At 36.9% G+C, this 20,460-nt stretch overlaps 1 protein-coding gene across 6 annotated transcripts in view; it reads left to right on the top strand.

Annotated features, from left to right (window-relative positions):
* GALK2 (galactokinase 2) overlaps positions 1-20,460 on the top strand; it is a 133,571-nt gene that overhangs the window by 45,750 nt on the left and 67,361 nt on the right. For 3 of the 6 annotated variants that reach the window (XM_045528784.1, XM_045528775.1, XM_045528793.1), the window contains exons 4-6: positions 614-704; positions 3,961-4,107; positions 16,917-17,021. In XM_045528784.1, coding sequence (XP_045384740.1) covers positions 614-704; positions 3,961-4,107; positions 16,917-17,021 — 343 coding nt within the window. The remainder of the gene's footprint in view (positions 1-613; positions 705-3,960; positions 4,108-16,916; positions 17,022-20,460) is intronic. The other 3 variants (XM_045528811.1, XM_045528802.1, XM_045528817.1) reach the window with 1 other exon arrangement.

Here is a 20,460-nt window from a genome sequence, read left to right on the forward strand (position 1 = left end):
TTTCCATCATTTCTTCTATATCTCTTAGTTGGCATTTTACTATAAGAGAGAGTTTTCCGTTCTCCTTCATTTATCTGTTTATTCATTTGTTAATTTATATCACTGTAGACTCATGGAATCTTATTTTTTTCAATGGGTTATGATCCATTAGAATCATTATTTGTTTGTTTCTTCCTTTTCTTAAACTGTGCAGACGTGGAGAGAATGTGGGGAAACATGGCTTTGAGTACCCCTGTTTCATCTGGGGGTGTGCCAAACAGCAGGTCCGGAGGATAAGCATTCCCATGGTTTGACCACCTTAACAAGGACCAACATGAAAGAGAAAATAGCTGTACATTATTCTAAAATATATTGTTTCCTTTGTGTTTCAGGAAATAAAAAAGGTCAGTTGGAGGTAGTTTAGTCATTAGGGCCACTACAACTTCCTATCTTAACTTTTAGTAGCTGGAGATGTTCACTGTTTTGCGGTAGACTGTGTTACGTATATATTGAAAGTAAATGGGGAAGGCGATTTCAGTATCATTGCCTTGGCACAAGATGGCAGCAGTCGACCATTGATTTTGCAGCTCAAGGCTTACTGATTTTAAATTAACATTGTCTTTTGTTTTTGCAGGGACTTCAGTACTAACGCTAATAACATTCAGATTGACAAAACCAAGCCTCTGTGGCACAACTATTTCCTGTGTGGATTTAAAGGAATTCAGGTAAGTTGGTTTATAAGGGACTTACTAGCAGTTGAGATTATGGTGTGTATTATATCAGATTTATTTTATTTACTATATCGTTTTTGTTTCCTTACTATAATACTAACTGATGTTTCTGTTCTGTTTTGCTAATTTATATTTTAGAGGGTGGAGAAGACATGATTGTTTTTGGGTGGTGTTCACAGGGGGCAGTAGTGGTCTTTCATATAAGCTGGCTGTTCATAAATCAGGTGCATCTGACAAATACCTGTTTTTAAAAAAATCTTTGTTTAAATGTACTTTTGAGGATATGTTTTAGTAATATTATTTACATTTTATTCTTGGGATATGTAAGTGTATACTGTAACAGGATTTAGAGTCAGCCCACGTTTGAATCTGGGCTCCACCAGCTGTGTTAATTTAACCTCTTATGTCTCAGATTTAGCTGTAAAATGATTTCATTGTTATTCTGACAAAGAGTTATTGCAAGAATTACACACTGCTTGACACTAGTAGGCATTTGATAAATGATAATTAGTATCATTATTACTACTTCAGATGGAGTTAAAAAAAGATATAGTGAAATGTATAAGTATTTTCCTAGAAACATTGAATAATTACCTTGAAAATCTCTATTGTTATGTATAAGAACAATAAAATAAAATATTTCCACTTTCTCTCATTGTTGAAAAAGTATGTAGGACAAAAAAATTGATATTTGCTGTTTTTAGAGCCACTTTTATATTTTAATAATTATTTTAGAGGTCATGACTCTTGTATAGAATCATAGGTAGAATGTTAAGAGATGGATTTTGCCTTTGTGAGCAAAGAGCAAACAAACTAACTTATGTTTTAGAGAGCTGTGTTCCTTACTGCCTGGTGGTCCTATCTGAAACTTTATCATGAATAGCCTAGGACTCAGTGGTATATCTGTTACAGAAATACATTAGATATCTTTCTTTCTTTTTTTTTTTGAGACAGAGTCTCACTCTGTTGCCCAGGGCTAAAGTGCCGTGGCATCAGCCTAGCTCACAGCAACCTCAAATTCCTGGGCTCAAGCGATCCTCCTGCCTCTGCCTCCCGAGTAGCTGGGACTACAGGCAAGTGCCACCATGCCCGGCTAATTTTTTCCATATACATTTTTAGTTGGCCAGATAATTTCTTTCTATTTTTAGTAGAGACAGGGTCTCGCTCTTGCTCAGGCTGGTCTCGAACTCCTGAGCTCAAACAATCCACCCGCTTCGGCCTCCCAGAGTGCTAGGATTACAGGCGTGAGCCACTGTGCCTGGCCTAGATTCGTTTCTGATATGCAGAACTGTACTCTAACAGTGATGGTTCTGTTATTAGAGTTACCACATTCATTTCTTTCTTTTTTTGGGTGTGTTTGTGTGTTTTTTTCCTGTTAGACACATGGTAATAACTTATAGGAAAAATTATTGGTAGGTTTTAAATCTCCAAATCATTTTGCTTGTCATATGCATTAGTAGAAATTACAGTATTTGGAAACATTTGATTTTCCTTATAACAACATGCCTTTTGGTAGCATATGGATAAATAATAATTATGCTTGTTGCTTTGTACTGTTTTTGAGCATTTCAAGTTTTAAAGTTTTCCCTTTGGTTTGACAGCTTATCTACAAAAGCAGGTTTATACAATGAACTTTTGCAGAAAAGTAATTTAAATGTTAGCCTGTTCAGAAACCTTCAAATTCAAATACTAGAAAGCCTCAGAGGATAATCTGTTTATATTAAATTGAACATGTTATCCTTTTGGGATAGAGCTATTACAGAATTTGGCACAACCCATTTGCATTTTGAATCTGTTGTACATTTTAATTTAAACATTGCGTGATAAGTTCGTAAGTATGATTCACATTCAAGATACCCTGTGGATCAGTTTATAGTTAAATATATAGTATTCTCCAAGGTTTTTGTTTTTTTTTTAAACAAGCTGTCTGATGTTCTTTTATGAAAGGGCATTGGCAGCAACAGTGTTTCAGTTTATAATTTGTTTGTATTTCTGGAAGGAAATTTTTAGATGACTTGAAATCAAGAAGAGAAATACATCCAACTGAATCTCTTCTTTTGTGGTGCATGAGTTTTGCCAGCTAGGACAAAAAATTAAGGAAAAAAAAGAGTCTTTTATTTGCAGAGTTCTCTTGTTACTTTGGTTATTCTAACTAGTTTAGTGAAATTTCTCCCTAGAATAATATGTATGATGAAATACATAATTAGGTAATATAATAGTGTTTCATACTTTCGTCTTGAGTCGTTTGAGTAATTTGCAAAGACGATGGTACTTTTTCTTGAGGAGGAGGTGGACCTGATTTTTTAAAAATCCTAAACCAAAAGGATTATGATACGATATTTTCTAAAGTGTCCTAGTCCTAGATATTCATGTAAGTATACTAGAGCCTTTCTTCTTTAAATCAGAGTTTGATTATTTCTTTGGGCTTTCCTATTTGTAGAAATAGAGCTTTCCTGCCTCATTTAGAGTCTGCATTCTCATTTGTGGCTGAATTCTAATTTGGCTGTCTTTAAAGCTGCCATATGGTTAAACTGTATCTATAAACTCTAGCAAAAATCTGGATTTCCTCATATAGCTGACATATTAAATCATAGTGACAGTTTGCTGGCCCAAGTTTCTAATTGCACTGGAGACGTTCTCAACCAGGAATCAGAGACCTGGACCCTGCTCCCAGCTCCTATGTGTGATCTTGGGAAAGTCTCCTAATCTCTTGGCACCTAGGTTTTTCCATTAGTAAAACAAAACTGAGAAAGTTTTGGGCTTTTTATCTTCAGAGGATGTCTGAAGGAAGACACTCTTTAGAAATAAGCCATTGCTTGGGGGTTAGAGTTTTATAATAACAGAATGCTGGAGATTTGCTGACAAGAGGTTTAACCTACATCACAGATAATTATGTATTTCTTATCTTGCTACTTGACAAGTTGAATTATAATTATTTTATATTTTTTCCATATTCAAATTAATTAATATTCAAGAAAAAGGATATTCAAGACAATTTTAGGAAATAGATCAGTAGTTTTTTGTTGAACAAAGTAAAAAGTAATCTTCAAATTACCTTACCTTATGGCCAAGAGCCATTAAATAAAATGTCATGTAAAGCTTCAACTAAATTGAATTGTAAAACTAGTTTCTATAACTATTATAATAAGTCTATTGATAGACTTTTGCTTTCTGGGGGATGAAAGAAGATTGCACTATTCCTTGAATCCAACACTGAAATTACTATTGCTGTTTTTCCTGATATTCTTAGGAACACTTTGGTCTTAGTAACCTGACAGGAATGAATTGCTTGGTAGATGGAAATATCCCACCAAGTTCTGGCCTCTCCAGCTCCAGTGCTTTGGTCTGTTGTGCTGGCTTGGTGACGCTCACAGTGCTGGGAATGAACCTATCCAAGGTAACTACTTTTGATAGTAAACCTCACAGCACCCTCTCCTTCCAAAGGCATCAAATCTCAAAATCAGAATGCCTTCCTTGATTGGAAAACTTTATCTTACCTGAAAGGACTGCACACATGGGCAAGCCTTGTAACTTAACAAGTTCTACTTGGGATAAATCACTATTAGGTAGATGATTCACATAGTAAGTGAATAAATCTGTGAATAATTGTATTAAAATGCTCTTAGATTAAATATGGAGTTGGAATACATTGATATCTTTTTAGATCACCTCATTAACAAGTTAAATTTAAAGGAAGAAATTCTAGGACTCATGGTTGGGTTTGATTATTTTCACCCAAAACCTTAAATTAAATATTTGACAAGCAGTGGGTAAAATGGGTAAAGACCAGGTGATAAAGAAACTGAACAGCATATCTGTGTATGTGAACAGGTTAGTCACTGAAATAAACTTTTAAAAAATATTGCATTACAAAGAGGACATGCTTATTTAGAGGAAATGTAAATTCTATAAGAGGCTGGAAAATCTAAACTTTATAGTTCATGTAGATCTCTGACTTTGCAGTTCAGAGCAGGTATGCTCAGCTTTAATTAGTGACCCTATGTACATACACTACCAAGTTTATAGATGGTTTGGGAACAGACTGGGCATCAGACAGATCAAGAGAAAGTCAGCCACATGCTTCGTCTCTTTTAAGTGTGTTTAAACTCTCAGTTTGAAAATTTTGTATGTAGGAGGAAAAGGAGAAATGAAGGAGAAAGCAAATGAAATTCAGATGGAATTCTTCTCTTTAGCTGTCATATATAAGTATACATTAATTAGCCGTTTGTAAACAACGGCTTATTTGGGGGGAAGGGTAGCTTACTTACTATTTGTTTTTTGAGAGAAAGCAAGGGAAAGGAAGTCCATATGTAAAATGTGTTTTCTCTGGTACAACTTTTAATCTGATTCTTTGTTTATTCATTTCTTTGTTCATCATTCAATCATTATTTATTTAGTGGCTGCTCTGTTGTGGGTAACGTTCAAGGCATTGGAAATATAACAGGTACAATCTTCACCCTCACCATGCTTATGATCTAAAAGGGAAATAGAGACAAATGATCAGGCAGCTGTAACAGAGTGTAGTAAATGGATAAGTAGTGTACTATGTGAGCATATTTAGAGCACGGGACAGTTAAGCTGAGACACCAAGGACTCAAGGAGTTGTACATATTAATCAACCAATACTGATGGCATGATAACACTGACATCATCAGATAAACATGTATCAGGTGGAGAGAACATCATGTGGCAATATCTATAGTAAGAGCAATCGTGGCTTTTTGGAGGAACTAAAAGGGGATCGGTGTGGCTGGAACATACAGCTATTTGGATTACAGGGCAGGAGATCAGATGCTGAGCCTTATAAACAATGTTGAAGAATTTGAGCTTCATCTTCATAGCAGTAGTAAACCATCGTAGGGTTTTAGGAAGAGGGTAACATCATATTTGTATTTTAGAAAGATCACCCTGGCTGTATTATAAAGTCTGGATTTAAGGGTAACAATATTACCAGTAGGGAGATGATTTGGCCTAAGGAAGTGGCAGTGAGAGTAGGTAGAATTGCATGATAGATTCAAGATCTCAGACAAAATCAGTAGGACTTGGTCATTGATTGGGTGTGGAGCTGAGGGATAACAAGGGGTCAAGGATTATATCCAGGTCTCTGGCTTGGTATGATTCATGGAAAAAGGAATGTTGATGGAAAGCAGGTTTGAGGGGAAGCTAAGATGTTGAGTGTGAGGAATTCATGGGCATACTGATGGAGTTATCTAGTGTTTAGTAATGGAAAAATATCTCTGAGGGTCAGGAAGAGGACCTGGACTTGGGATGGTCCATTTGAGAATCATGAATATATAATTAGCTTTTGAAGCCATAAGAGTGGATGAGTTCATCCAGTGGTGAAATATAGGTGGAAAAGTAAGGAAGACCCAGTGCAGAGCCCCAATAAGCATGAACATTTGAGGGACGGGCAGAAGAAAAGATGTCTACTGAGAAAACTGAAGAGTAATCTAATAAGTAGGAGGAAAACCAAAAAGGTGAGGCAACAGCAAAGAGAAGGCAGAGAATGTTTCATGAAACGAGTCGTAGTGTTTTCGAATGCTGCTGAGAGGTTACATAAGATAAGTTTTGAGAAGTATCCATTGAATGTAGCAATGAAGAAGTTGAAAAAACTTTGGCAAGAGCAGTTTAAGATAGGAATGGGTTGAAGGGTCTATGAGAGGTAAGAAAGTGATAAAGGTCAGTGGCTACAAGAAGTCTGGTGATGCATTTAAAAAGATAATTTGATATCTGAAAGTGGGGTGTGAAGTCAAGGAATACAATTCAATTTTAACGGGAGGATTGGTGAAACTTATTTTTTGCATTTGCATCTGATGCTTTGAGAATTTTAATATCGAAGATAAAAGAAGAAAAGAAGATAAAGAAACACTTGAACCTTTGAAATTAATTCTGGCTCTTTTTTCAAAGTCAAGAGTAGCAGCTGTATTTTTGTAGGAACTATCTGAGTACAATGCTGACAGCATAAAGGGAACAATATGTGTATCCTGGCTTTCTCCACTAGTCTAAGTTTTTTTTTCAATTAGAAAATGTGTATTTTTATTTTCATTTTTTTTTACTTTTTGATTTTTAATTAATTTTTTTTATTTTAGAGTATTACAGGGGGTACAAATGCTTTGGTAACATAAATTGCACTCCCTGACAAGTGTGCCCATCCCCTAGACAGCATGCATCACATCCGTTAGGCATGGATTTACCCATCCCCTTCTACCCCCTCCCACCTGTCCCACACTAGTCTAAGGTGTACCAGCATTATTTATATTTTCTAGGGTGTGAGCATCATAATTATTTGGAGAGCAGTTTTTTTTTTTGAATGAGACAGAATCTTGACTGAAAGGAAGCTCCTAATATGCTCAGAGTCTTTAAGTGTCAACTGTATACATGATTCTTATAAAAATCATTGAACACAAGAACTCAAAGCATTTTAGAGATGAGCTCGTTCAAAAGCCTCTTTTTATTGATGTATCAGTTAGTGTCCCAGTAGGAAACAAATGCCATGTTAGGGTATAACCGAAGAGAGTTTAAGAAAGAGACTATTTACAGAGGTGTGGATAAGGTCAATTTAACCAACTAGGAAGTATTGATTCTCTTGTGAAGCCAGAAGCCAATATGCTTTAGGAGCTGTGGCTGTAGAGTAAGGCTTCCAGAAATGCAGCAAGGCAGAGAAAGAATGATACAGGTGAATATGGCAATGAGTGGGAATGGATGAGGGGAGTTGTCCATAGGGGTCAGCCTCCTGGGGTAGCAAGAAGTGTGAGAATGGAGGGATGAGGGACAAACAGCCTTATAACCAGCCTGTTTGATAATGACACTAAGTCCACAAGAGATTGATGACTAATCCCCTCCCAATTATTTTATATTCAGTATACTTCATTCAGTTGCAGATAACAATTACTGCAGACGGAATGTGATAACTAGATGTGGAACTTGTTAGTTCATTAATAAATTAAATGTCTGAAACCAGCAAAACAAGGTGGCTAGTCACCCAGAGAGTCTAGAAACCAGAAATTATGAATCAGAATGATACTGGTAGAAGAGAGTATGGGCTGGTAAAAGACCTATGAAAAAGAAAAGGCTGAAGACTTCTGGTTTCAAGATGTCAGAGTAAAGACGTACCTACTCTTTTTTCCTCTGTCCCTCACTCAATCTTCTTTTCTCAAAAATCATTCCCAAACAACAAGAAAAATAAGAAAAGGAAGCACAAGCTCCATCTTTGGTAAGCCAAGGTGACATAAATAACCCTAAACCACAAAATACGAAGATGGAAAGTAGGTGGAGGAATGGTGCATGACTTAGCATGGAGAAAGGTCAGAGTGAAGTGCCTGTGGAGGGAGTTGCAAATGGAAAGCAAGCTGACTCATCCCACAGCTCTCTGGAAAGCCTTAGGAAGAAAGCGGGTAACATGGTGGTACGTGGGGATTTATTTGAAAGTCTTTATGAGGTTTAGACCCTCAAAGCCCTCTCTTAGCCTGGGACCATTTCCCTGACCTTTGCAAGAGTCTCTGGAGAAACAACCAGAGATTGTTTGTACTTGGGGATGGTGAGTACTGAGAAAGACAGGACAAGAAATAGAAATGAAAACTGGGGAATTAAAGGACATTCTGCATCTGAACAGTGAAATGCAGTGCTCCCTTCCTCTGGTCAGCTCCTGCATGCTGGCAGCCTCATCACCCTTCAGGGGTGATTCCCATCAGGAATACTGGAGGATCCTTCTCAGAGGAAACTGAACTACCCTAGAAAAAAGACCTATAGGTACTGACATTTGGTGACCCCCTCCCACAAAAATTCTCCAGCTACTCTATTAGAAGCCCATTTACAAAGCTTCTAATCAGCTTTTTAGTGATTCAGTCTTAAATACGATAGGGCATTAAAGGATAATAAGATTTTGGAAGAACGCCTTCAAGATGAAGCAAGCAAACAAAAAACAAAGAAGCAAAGAGAAAACAGGAACTGAGAGGAAACAGAGACAATGCTGAGAGCAGAAGAATGCTTCAAAGAAGATATGATGTCCTCAGAGAGATAAAAGAAAATGTTAAATCTTTGAAAAAAGAATAGTGTTATTTTAAAAAAAGGAGCAGACAATAATATAGAGCTTTGGGATATTAAAAATATGATAGCCAAAACAAAAAATTCAATAAAAGGATTGGAAGAATTCTCTGATAAAGTAGGGGGAAAAAAGAACAGGAAAATAAAAGAGAGAAAAATAGGAAAATTTAAGAATCAATTCTAGAAATTCAAACCCAGCCAGTAAGGAAAAACAGAAAACAGTCCTTAGACAGTTATTTTTTACAAAATAATATCCTTCCAAAGTGAAAATGTGAATTCTCAGATTGAAAGGGCTCACTGGGTTTTGACATAATAAATGAAAAAGGCGTAATAAAAGCATACCATCTGGAAAATTTGGAATTTGAGTGTTAATAGAAAAGGTGCTAAAAGCTGATTGATAGAACAAGAAATAAGGGAAAGAGATCACAATCAAATGATCAGGAATGAAAGCTAATTTCTCAAAAACAGCATTGGAAGATAGAAGGCAATAGAATAATGTCTTAAAATATGAATGAATTTTAGCTTGGAATATCTGTTTAACTGCATTCATCAAGTGTGAAGATAGAATAAAACATTTTCAACATGCAAAGTCTCAAAGTCTAGAGGATGTTATCCACGAAGACTAAGGAGTAAACCAAGAAAGAAAATGACATACGAACTAGGAAATGGGAAATTCAATACAGGAGAGAGGAGTTGGGTATTTATAGGACATTGGTTAAGGGGCATCCCAACATAACACCCATAACATCCAGCAGCTTAGAAAACAGCACAGATTAAAATAAAGAGAGTAAGGGGAAAAATGGAACTCATAAATGTTATCACTAAAAAAAACCTGATAAATCTGACATGTTCAACCATGTGAAAAAATGGATTCAGACTGATTTCACAGAACTGTTGTAGGAAATGAGAAAGCTTGGCTAGATATATAAATAAAGCTAAGTAAAGGAGTAAATGGGGCAATTATTAAACATAGGAAAAACAAAAAAAAATTGTAACAGAAATGAAATCAATCACTTTTCAGTATTTGGCTCATAAGTAAACAACAGTCTCAGTAATTAACATACTGAATATGGGTTTAAACAAAATTTTTGGCATAACTTCATTAAGAAAGATGGGGGAGTAGGGGAAAGGTAGATATAAGAGAGGTAAAATAACGTTTAAAATGGAACAATCAGGCAATAACATTTTACTGACATTTGGTAATTTGAAACGAGCAAAAAGTCGAGAGTGTTTGCCTCTATGCTCAATGCACTGGGGATAGGGATGAGAGGGTGAGAGTTAGGGACTGCTTTTGTTGTTGCTGTAAGCCTTTTACTTCTATTTGATCTTCTACACATATCCCTTTGGTGAAAGTAAAAAAGAAAAGGATAGAGAGAAGAAGTGAGTGGAAGAAAAGTAAGAGGGGCACAGTAGATGACCACAGTTGGAAGAGGAAGAGGCAAGAAGGGATTCAATGAATGAGGGCTAGAGATTGAGAACAGGTGAGGGGCTGGAATGTGACCAAGTCAGAACAGCCTGGGAAGAGGCTTGTTGATGCGTTTTGGGTGAAAGAATCCAAGAAAATACAGGCATCTTTCATTTCATGGCAGTAGTCCATTCCAAAAAATCAGATGTTCTTCACAAATTCATTAAGCAGGAGCCCATTACTTATTATTTTAAATAGGAAAAAGTATAATGCATTATTCCTCAACTCAAAATCTCTAAATAATTTCCTACAGTATTACAAAAAGCAAAGTCAGTTTTTCTCTATGTAAGTAACACAGAAATAGGATGAAAATGCTTGAACCAATTTTCTTGGCCATCAAACAATTACCATGGCTGTTAACAAGCAGTTACTTTACATAGTAATACCTGTGTGTCTTCTCTGTTGACAACTGGTGTCCCAGTACTTTGAACACTCTTTTGTTAACTATGTTGTATGGAGGTTTCAGGATGTAAATATGTATTTTTTCCTACATAAACACTTTTCAAAAAGTGTTGTATTAAGAGATAAACATTCTATAAAGTTTAAGTATCAAAAATCAAGAAGTATTCTACCAGGAAAATATTAGCTGCTGAAGTACTCTGCAAGGCGTGTTTGTATTTTGTTAGCTTAGGATTTGAGTTGCTCTAGACTTGTGTCCAGTTTCCATCTGTCCTTGGAGTTGTCCTTGGAGGCCAAGTAGGAAGGACCAAATGCCTTCAAAGGATCTTAGCTTAGAGCTAGCTGGCTGACTTGGGAAACAGGTTGCAACTCTAAAATCTAGCATTGGGTAGTAAGGTGTGTTAGGCTGGTGTCTACCCACAAATTCCTCCCTCTGCTGAGGTAGGGTGGGGTGTAGATTTTGAATTCATGAGATGGTGGACTGAGCAAGAGATGTTCAAAAGACCCACTTTGGAGGGTTTCGGGGGCCTAGTAGAGGAGTATAGGGTTGAGCTGCATCCCCCATGCTGAAGTCTAAGTCTTAGTGGAACTCGATTACCTTGGTTGATGAAGGTTGAAATGACCAGCAGAGAGCAGTGGGTTGGTGGGGGGAGGATTCGGTATGTGGTTATCTTTGGCATTTTGTCAGAAGCACAATTCATGTGATTCTGAGTAACCCAGAATACAGATTAGGCATAAAACCCTCCCTTAAGGGTTGCGGTCTGCTGAAGAAACTGGGGAAGCTCTTAGTTGGTGTCAAGAATCCTGTTCAGTATTGGGAAGCCCAGAATAACAGGAATAACACTGAGTTTGTGAGGGATTGCTTCCCAGAGAAGATAGGCTTTTCAGCTACAGTATAAACTTCCTATCCTAAGTCTTTGAAGCAGTGATTCGGTGGCATTTGTTGAACACCTACTATGTGCCAGGCATTGTTCTAGGCACCAGAGATACAACTGTCAACAAAATCAGTGAAGCCCCTGCTTTCATGGAATTTCCATGCTGGTAGTGGTGGCAATGGTAGGAGATAGACAAAGAACAGCTATACAAATAAATATATGTTGTATTAATAATAAAAATAGGCAATAGTAACGGGAATCTTCTATTTTAGCTAGGGAGTTAGGAGAAGTCCTCTCCAAGGAGGGGACATTGGAGCAGAGATCTGAGGGAGAGAGCTGAGAAGGGAGAGAGAGGGAACAGGAAGTGCAAAAGCCCTAAGGTGAAAGTGACTTTGTCGCATTCCAGGAATAGCCCTTGTGGCTGTGGTGTGGTGAGAGACAGGCAGAGAGTGGTGGTCAGGGCCATGCTGTGTGGAGTCTTCTTTGGCTCTCATTCTGATTGTATTTTGGAGGGCTGTGAACTGGGGATGGGAAGATGTGATTTACATGGATTACGTTCTTTCAACTGAGAGTATTATTGTTCTGTAGCCCCCACACTGGCAAGGGAGAAAACAATTAAAAAAAGAAAGAAAAGAAATGAAAAAGAAAAAATTAAAAAAAATGACAATGCCTTTGTGGAGCTTAAATGTACACAGTGGAATACTAACCGAAGATTTATTAATTGAGCATCCATCTCATACAAGGCATGAAGTGTGTTATATGTAAATGGAGAATAGGATGGAAATAATGACTCCTTGGTGAAGTTAAACAGGGCAGATTTTAAGTAAATGGTGAGTTGTAAGAAAATTTTAAAGGAAGGGAAGACTGTGTCTTGAAACAAAGCACTGGGAAGGGCCCATGGGCATTTCAGGCAGAATGAACCCATAAGTGTATCATAACAGCTCTCTGAGCCAGACTTATAAATATGTGTCAGCCGAGGCCTGGAAATTCCTATGCAGCCTCATGAAATTCCTTTTAAAAACTTATTTGACTACAGGGATGTTTTCTGGTTGCTTAGGTCCCTGAACAGATTTAGTTAACTTAATTTCAGGGGCAAATATATAGATGTGAGTTGATACTCTTTTCGGAGGAGTATTTTTGAAGTTTGAAATCCATACTGTGCTGGAGACCTCTAAGGTTCAGAAGCAGCGTAAGTGGAATGTTCAAAGTTCTGTGCCAAATATGTCCAAGATCTCACTCTGCTGAGTTTATAAGGGCTCTTTCTTTTAGAAAGTTCAGGCTATATTTTTCTTTGCATATAGTTACATTTAAGTGAAATATTTTTTGGCCTTCAGAATGATACCTTGTGCTTAAAAAGTAAAGACATGTCTACATTATAAAATGAAAAGGATCTCACAATTATATTAATACAAAGGTTTAAACTATTATTTGAATGTTTTAATAGCAGTTTGTTACATAGTATAAAAAAATCAGAAACCAATTTGCACTGTCACTAATTATTATGTTTAGAAGTCTATACGAGGACATTGTTTCAGTTTGCTGCTTAGAATAACAAAAACCTCATCCATATAGTGGTTAAAGAAAATAGTAGGTTAAAACATTCCAGCCAGATGTTGACTGCTAATGAACTGCAGCAGTACAACCTCTAAGAAGATGGTAAATCCAGAATACAATCTTTGAAAAGAATCTCTTAATTAAGTGTTGAACGTGGACTGAAGCCATGTGCTCACTGTTACAAAAACCAGGAAGCTTTCGTGTTACCCTGGGTGGCCAGCATTTAAATATGTCTGAAATTTTAAGTTAATAGTGTAAATACAAAACCATTCACATAGTTTTATCACTTAAAAAAGAACCAAGTTTCTTTCACTTATGTAGGATGGTGTTTGTTATCTCTTGTTGTATTCTTTTTTAGGGGTAGGATTGGAGACTGAATCATTTATTTAATGATTTTGAGTAGTTTGGATTCACTTGGGTGATGTGACTAAGCTCTTTGATTGCAGATTAGAAGCCTTGCTTTGCAGGGATTGCTTAGGTAACCTCTGTTTTATTTCCATTTCCTTTTCTAGGCTGAATACACATTTACCTTTAGCATAAACAAAGGCAAACAAGACTAATTGGGAAACAGCAGGGTGGAGAATATGGGTCACTGTTTCCAGCCGCTTCAAATGAAACCACTATTGCTGCAAATTCATATGTATGTCTGGTTGTGTTTTGAAATTTTGTTGTGATCCTTAGATCCTTATCATTAGTAGGTCTCTGTGTTTCAATGCCTCTGCACTTTGACTTGTACTCAGCAATAAGTTAAATATTATACAGTATTTAAAGAATTAACTGGAAAAATGCAGGTGATATTAAGTACACCACATATGTGCATAGCCTTTACCTACTATATTTATTGTGTGCATCAAAAATAGTTAAAAGATAAATAATACCCCCACCCAATTTAGAAGTGTTCATCATCTCTTTCCATGCATTCATGTTTCACAGAGTTAATGGTATTCATCCTGGCCAATAGTTGCCTATGCTGACCCCCAAACTAGTATTTGATAGAGTAGGAAGGACAGTGAAGGACTATCTAGACCTGGTCCCCTCTGTGATCAATTTGTTCTTTACTTGTGCTAACCTCCCTATGCCTCAGTTTCTGTTTCTAAAATGAGAGTGAGAGTAGCTTGTACTTTAAGTTCACAGGGCTGAATCAGTTAAATTGGCGCAACACCTCCAGGTCTCTGACCTTCCTGATAGGAGATTTTGGAAAAATTTAGAGAAAGAGTTTAGCAAGAAAATAGGTAAGGTAGGAAAATAAATTAGTAGTTAGGGAAATTTCTGTAACTGTGTGAAGTTTTGTGAGTGTATTGGTGGTCACAGGAAGAGTAGAGAGCCAAATCATGTAGTGTATAGGACAAAGTGATTCAAAGGGAAAAGGTTAATGAATGGATACTGTTTAAGGAATGTATTGCAGTTTTGGAGACACAAAGATTTGGGGGTTACTACTGGAAAATATGACCTTATGGTTTTATGTTAGAATTTACATGAGAGCAAAAGATGCTTTTTTTTCATTGCTATTAAGCACCTAGATGTTTTATACACGTCATCTCTAACTTAGTGGTAGTTTTATAAATAAATTTTATCATTATTCCAATTTTGCAAAAGAAAATACTAAAGCTCAGAGAATTTATAAAATATGACCAAAGACAACTCATTTGTGAATGGAGTTGTCTGGAGTACAGCTCAGATGTGCTTGATCCAAAATAGATGCTTCTCTACCCAGCCACATTGTTACTGGTGGTATAATGCAATTATACCATATTGCATAATGTAATAATAAATTGAGAATCATTCCATGTCAGCACATATGCATTTACTGAATTCTCTTTAATGGCTACCTTGTTTTTATTTTTTATTTATTTTTATTATTTTATTTATTTATTTATTTATTTATTTATTTAAGACAGAGTCTCACTCTGTTGCCCAGGCTAGAGTGCCATGGCATCAGCCTCACTCAAAGCAACCTCAAACTCCTGGGCTCAAGCAATCTTCCTGCCTCAGCCTCCCGAGTAGCTGGGATTATGGGGATGCGCCACCATGCCCGGCTAATTTTTTCTATATGTATTTTTAGCTGTCCATATAATTTCTTTCTATTTTTAGTAGAGACAGAGTCTCGCTCTTGCTCAGGCTGGTCTCGAACTCCTGACCTCGAGCAATCCTCCTGCCTCAGCCTCCCAGAGTGCTAGGATTACAGGCGTGAGCCAACGCGCCCAGCCTACTACCTTGTTTTTAAATACATGGTCATATTATAATTCATTTAGCACTATTACTGGACATTTTAGTTGTTTCAGAGTTTTTCATGACATTAGTCTTAATACTATTTCTTTGTAAGGATATACTGTAATTTATTTAACTAGACCTCTATGGTGGAAATTTAGGTTGTTTCCAATTTTCCACTATTATAAAAAAGGCTCTGGTGAATATTCTTATATACAGTTATTTATACACTTGTTTAGTTCTTTCCTTAGCATAAATTCTGGGATATAAAGTTGTTGAGTTAAAGGATATTCCCTTTTTAACTGTTGAAATACAATGCCAACTTGCCATCTAGAAAGATTTTCCCAGCCAACATGCAGCAAGATTGCATGAGAGGATCCATTTCCCCACTACTAATGGACTATCAATCTTTTTAATCTTTTCCAATCTGATGTTGTCATGGGTATGTCTTTGATTATTACATAGTTTAAACATCTTTTCTTTTTTTTTTTTAATTAAAAAATCACAAGTCTTTTTTTTTTTTTTTTTTAAACAGAGTCTCACTCTGTTGCCCGGGCTAGAGTGAGTGCCGTGGCGTCAGCCTAGCTCACAGCACCCTCAAACTCCTGGGCTCAAGCGATCCTCCTGCCTCAGCCTCTCGAGTAGCTGGGACTACAGGCATGTGCCACCATGTCCGGCTAATTTTTTCTGTATATATTTTTAGCTGTCCATATAATTTCTTTCTGTTTTTAGTAGAGACGGGGTCTCGCTCTTGCTCAGGGTGGTCTCAAACTCCTGACCTCAAGCAATTCTCCTGCCTCGGCCTCCCAGAGTGCTGGGATTACAGATGTGAGCCACCGCACCCGGCCTAAACATCTTTTCCATGTCTTTTATTTTTCGATTTGGCTTTGTATTTACTTAGCTCATTTTCTCCTGGAGTATTTATTAATTATCTTCTTATTACTTTATAAAAACTGTTTATATGTTAACCACTGATCTATTATGTGTTACAAATATCTACTCCTACTCAAACCAATTTTCTGTATATCTTCTCTTAAACTGATAATTCTGAAGCAAAAGTCACTTCAATCATATTTAAGCACATCTAGGATGGGATTATTGTATATGCATCCAATTTTATTTTCCTTGAGTTGAAAATACTCTACAGCCTTTCGTTATGTTTTGAAGTAAAGTACTTGGACACAAAAGAGCCTGATGGACTCAAGGGTTTTACATAGGACCTCTCAGGAATAAGCCACCTTCTCCATTAAGTGGACACCAGAGCTCTCTGGTCTACCATATGTTTGGCCTTGTATCTTTAGAAGCTTACTAAGAGGAACCAAAACTGACTTTGTACTGTAAGCAGGAATATTTTTCTAATAGCATTTATATAATATGATATAAACTTTTGCATCATGAATAATGCAACTTAGCATATGTTTAGGACTTGGAAAATTTCAAAGAACTTTACCATGATCCGTGTGCTAGGCCACTTAACTCTGTAAAATAAGGTATAATACTACTGTGAGCTTCTTAGAACAGAATCCTGCCTCTCAGAGACTTCTTGGAGCCTAGCTATAGCATTGTTTACTTGGGACTCTGGACTCTATGATGGATCAAAGGGATATGGAAGATTTTACTTTTATTATATAATATGTTAATGTTGCCTCCATCTCCCCTTAGGGCCTAAAAACACCAAACCTCATCAGCATTAACAACTACACAAAACTGGGAGGCACAGCCGTTGGGTGGATGGGCTCAGATTCATTTAGCCCTTCCAGAGCTTGGGTAAGCAACTGGTAATTGACAGTGGTGATGACCTTTTAATCTCGAAGGACATATACATTTGTTAAGAATAAAATAAGGCCAGCCAGTCTGGCACACAGTAAATAACCTTAAAAACTTCTCTCCCTGAAGAAAGAGATTATTGTATCACTTTCTTATGAGCATCTTTACAATGCCTGGCATAAAGGAGGCAATTAATTGGATTGAATGAAATTAGTGAATTATTATCACCAGCATCATCTGTAAAACAGCCATTTCCCCCAATTATTATTAGATAAATTAAAGAAAATCATAAAACAAATACCTTGCTCCAAAGAAAGCAGTATCTTTTCCTTGGAGGATGCATTTATTTCTACTATGAAAATGTTTGGGGCTGAAAAACAGATCTGGTTTGAATTCTGGCTCTATTATTCTCCTGTTTTATAATGGAGGGGAAGTCTCTTACTGTCTCTAGGTCTCAGTTTCCTCCTTAGTATTGAATAAAATAAGCAAGTTTAGACTACTAAATCTTTGAGGTTCCTTTTAGCACTAAGATTCTGTGAACTCAGAGGTAAAGCAATTCTTTTTTCTGTTTCGTTTTGTTTTTAGAGACACGGTCTCATTCTGTCATGCCACCTGAAGTACAGTGGCAAGATCACAGCTCATTGTAATTTGAACTCCTCAAGTCAAAGCATACTCTTGCCTCAGCCTCCCAGTAGCTAGGCCTACAGGTGTGTACCACCATACTTGGTTGATTTAAAAAATTTTTTTGTAGCTACTGGGTCTCGCTATATTGTCCATGGTGGTCTTGAACTCCTGGGCTCCAGTGAGCCTCCCGCCTCAGCTCCTAAAAAGCTGAGATTACAGGCCTGAACCACCACGCCTGGCCCGTAAAACAGTTCTTAAAACTGTAATTTTTTTGAAGAGTTGTATAATAACAATTGTATTCATGTTTATATCTAAATATTCTAATAGATTTTTCAAGATTCTAGATCCTAGTGACCAGAAAATCATTATGGGAAGCAAACCAAACCAGAACAAAAAACACTGGAAAGCCAGATCCAAATTTTAACAAAATTGGAACTCTGTGGGTTTAGGTACTTGTTATAGTGTAATGATGTAACATGACTCCTGGTATTCCTCATTGGGAGTTCCCTCCCCAGGAAAATACCTGCTGCCTTTCTTCTGTTCATCTTGCTCACATTTAATTTGCTTAATAAACATAACAACCAGGAATTTATTGGATAAATTAAACTTTATAATCTCAGTGCCCACTAGATGGAGACTGGGGTAACCAAACACTTGAATTGCCCATACGTGTTTTTACTTCTGAGTAGTATGCTCTTAGTTTTAATTAAAATAAATGAATAAGTAAGAAAAGGAAAAGAAAAAGAAAAGAACAAAAAAGAAAAAGTGAGGGTGAGGACTGAGAGTGAAACTCAGCTTCCCATAGCTTTAAGGACAGTTCAAATGTACTATAAATCATTGTGAAGCATTTCAAAGCTGCACAACAGATTTCCTGCAATTAAGCTAAGTGTGTTGACCTAATTTGCAAATACCCACACCTCTTGAAGTGATTGATGATTGAGTTTAATCTACTATCTTAGAAAAATATAATAAAAACTGATAAGAAAGTCTCATTTCTCAAGTTTCCGTGTTTTTCAAATTTAATTTTTAGGGTTAGTCTTTATAGACATAATTTTTGTTTTCTCTTTTGAGGATTTTTTCCTGTTAAATTTTTAGTAGCTTCCTCTCTTAAGAACACATTCAATTTATAAGTATTAATTTTTTTTTCAGATTAGGAAGTGTTTTCTAAGGCCTTTGATGACTATGAAAACAAGAGATAGGGGTCAAATCCTACGTGATAATGCTAAGGAGTGAAACTAGAAAATAAATACATTTATGGATGATTTTAGTGAAGCCAGTACCTACATGATTTACTACTGCCTAGTGAATAATTCAGACAGATGAAAATAATTAATATTTTATCTAGATATTCCCAAAATGAATGATCAAGGAAAAGAAATATTTTACATATTAATTTTTCCTCGGTTACTGCTGAATATACTGGATGTTTTAGAAGTACTATTGGAGATTATTTAGAATTTGGACTAATGAATGAATATAGCTTCTTAATTTTAAAAGTGGCAGAATTGGTAGGGGACTAGGTGACAGGAAAGCAACTTGGCTTTATCATAAAGACTGAAGGATGGAATTAAAAGGAGATGATTTTAGTTTAGCAATCAATAGCATGGTATTCTGGGAAGAACAGGGCCTCTGGAGTTGACCATACCTTGGACTCCTAGCGCATTCCTTCAAGAGCTGCGTGACCTTGGGCACATTACTTAGTCTCTCTGAACCTGTTTCTTTGTCTGTAAAATTGGGATGATAATATTTACTGAATAACCTTTTTGTAAGGATTAATTACATATAAGGCCTAACTCTTAATAAGTTATAATGATCATTATTGTCATCATCACCACATTGTAATGATCATGATGATAACAATCTATAATTATCTTTTCAGTTATGACTAGGTAGATTTTCTCTGTAGGTGAGGCATTCTTGGTTACTGAAAATGATTACACTAGTTTATTTTCCTTCTAATCCTGAGATCCAGGGGTACCATGAACCCCAAATCGATTAGGATAGTAAAAAGAACTTTAACTTTTTTTTTTTTTTTGAGATGGCATCTCACTGTGTTGCCCTGGCTAGAATGCAGTGGTGTGATCATAGCTCATTGCAACTTCAAACTTCTGGGCTCAAGTGATCCTCCCACCTCACCCTCCCGAGTAGCCACCACACCCAGCTAATTTTTTCTATTTTTAGTAGAGACTGGGTCTTGCTCTTGCTCAGGCTGGTCTCGAACTCCTGACCTCAAGCAATCCTCCTGTCTTAGCATCCCAAAGTGCTAGGATTACAGACGTGAGCCATTACACCTGGCCAGAACCTTACTTTTCATTCCTTTATTCAACAATGTTTGTTGAAGCAGGCACTGTTACTAGAATTGAGCTAGGGTAGTAAGAATCTGGATGGGGGAGTCAGATAAAAGAAACAAGTAAGGCCGGGCGCGGTGGCTCACGCCTGTAATCCTAGCCCTGTGGGAGGCCGAGGCGGGTGGATTGCTCGAGGTCAGGAGTTCGAGACCAGCCTGAGCAAGACCCCGTCTCTACTGAAAATAGAAATAAATTATCTGGCCAACTAAAAATATATATAGAAAAAATTAGCCGGGCATGGTGGCGCATGCCTGTAGTCCCAGCTACTCGGGAGGCTGAGGCAGTAGGATCGCTTAAGCCCAGGAGTTTGAGGTTGCTGTGAGCTAGGCTGATGCCACGGCACTCACTCTATCCTGGGCAACAAAGTGAGACTCTGTCTCAAAAAAAAAAAAAAAAAAAAAAAAAAAAGAAACAAGTAAATGGGCAAAGGGTTAATTTATATAAGGAGAATGAAGCCTAGCTATGAA

This window comes from Lemur catta, chromosome 1, assembly GCF_020740605.2.
Source record: "Lemur catta isolate mLemCat1 chromosome 1, mLemCat1.pri, whole genome shotgun sequence".
In the NCBI taxonomy this organism is placed as follows: Eukaryota; Metazoa; Chordata; class Mammalia; order Primates; family Lemuridae; genus Lemur; species Lemur catta.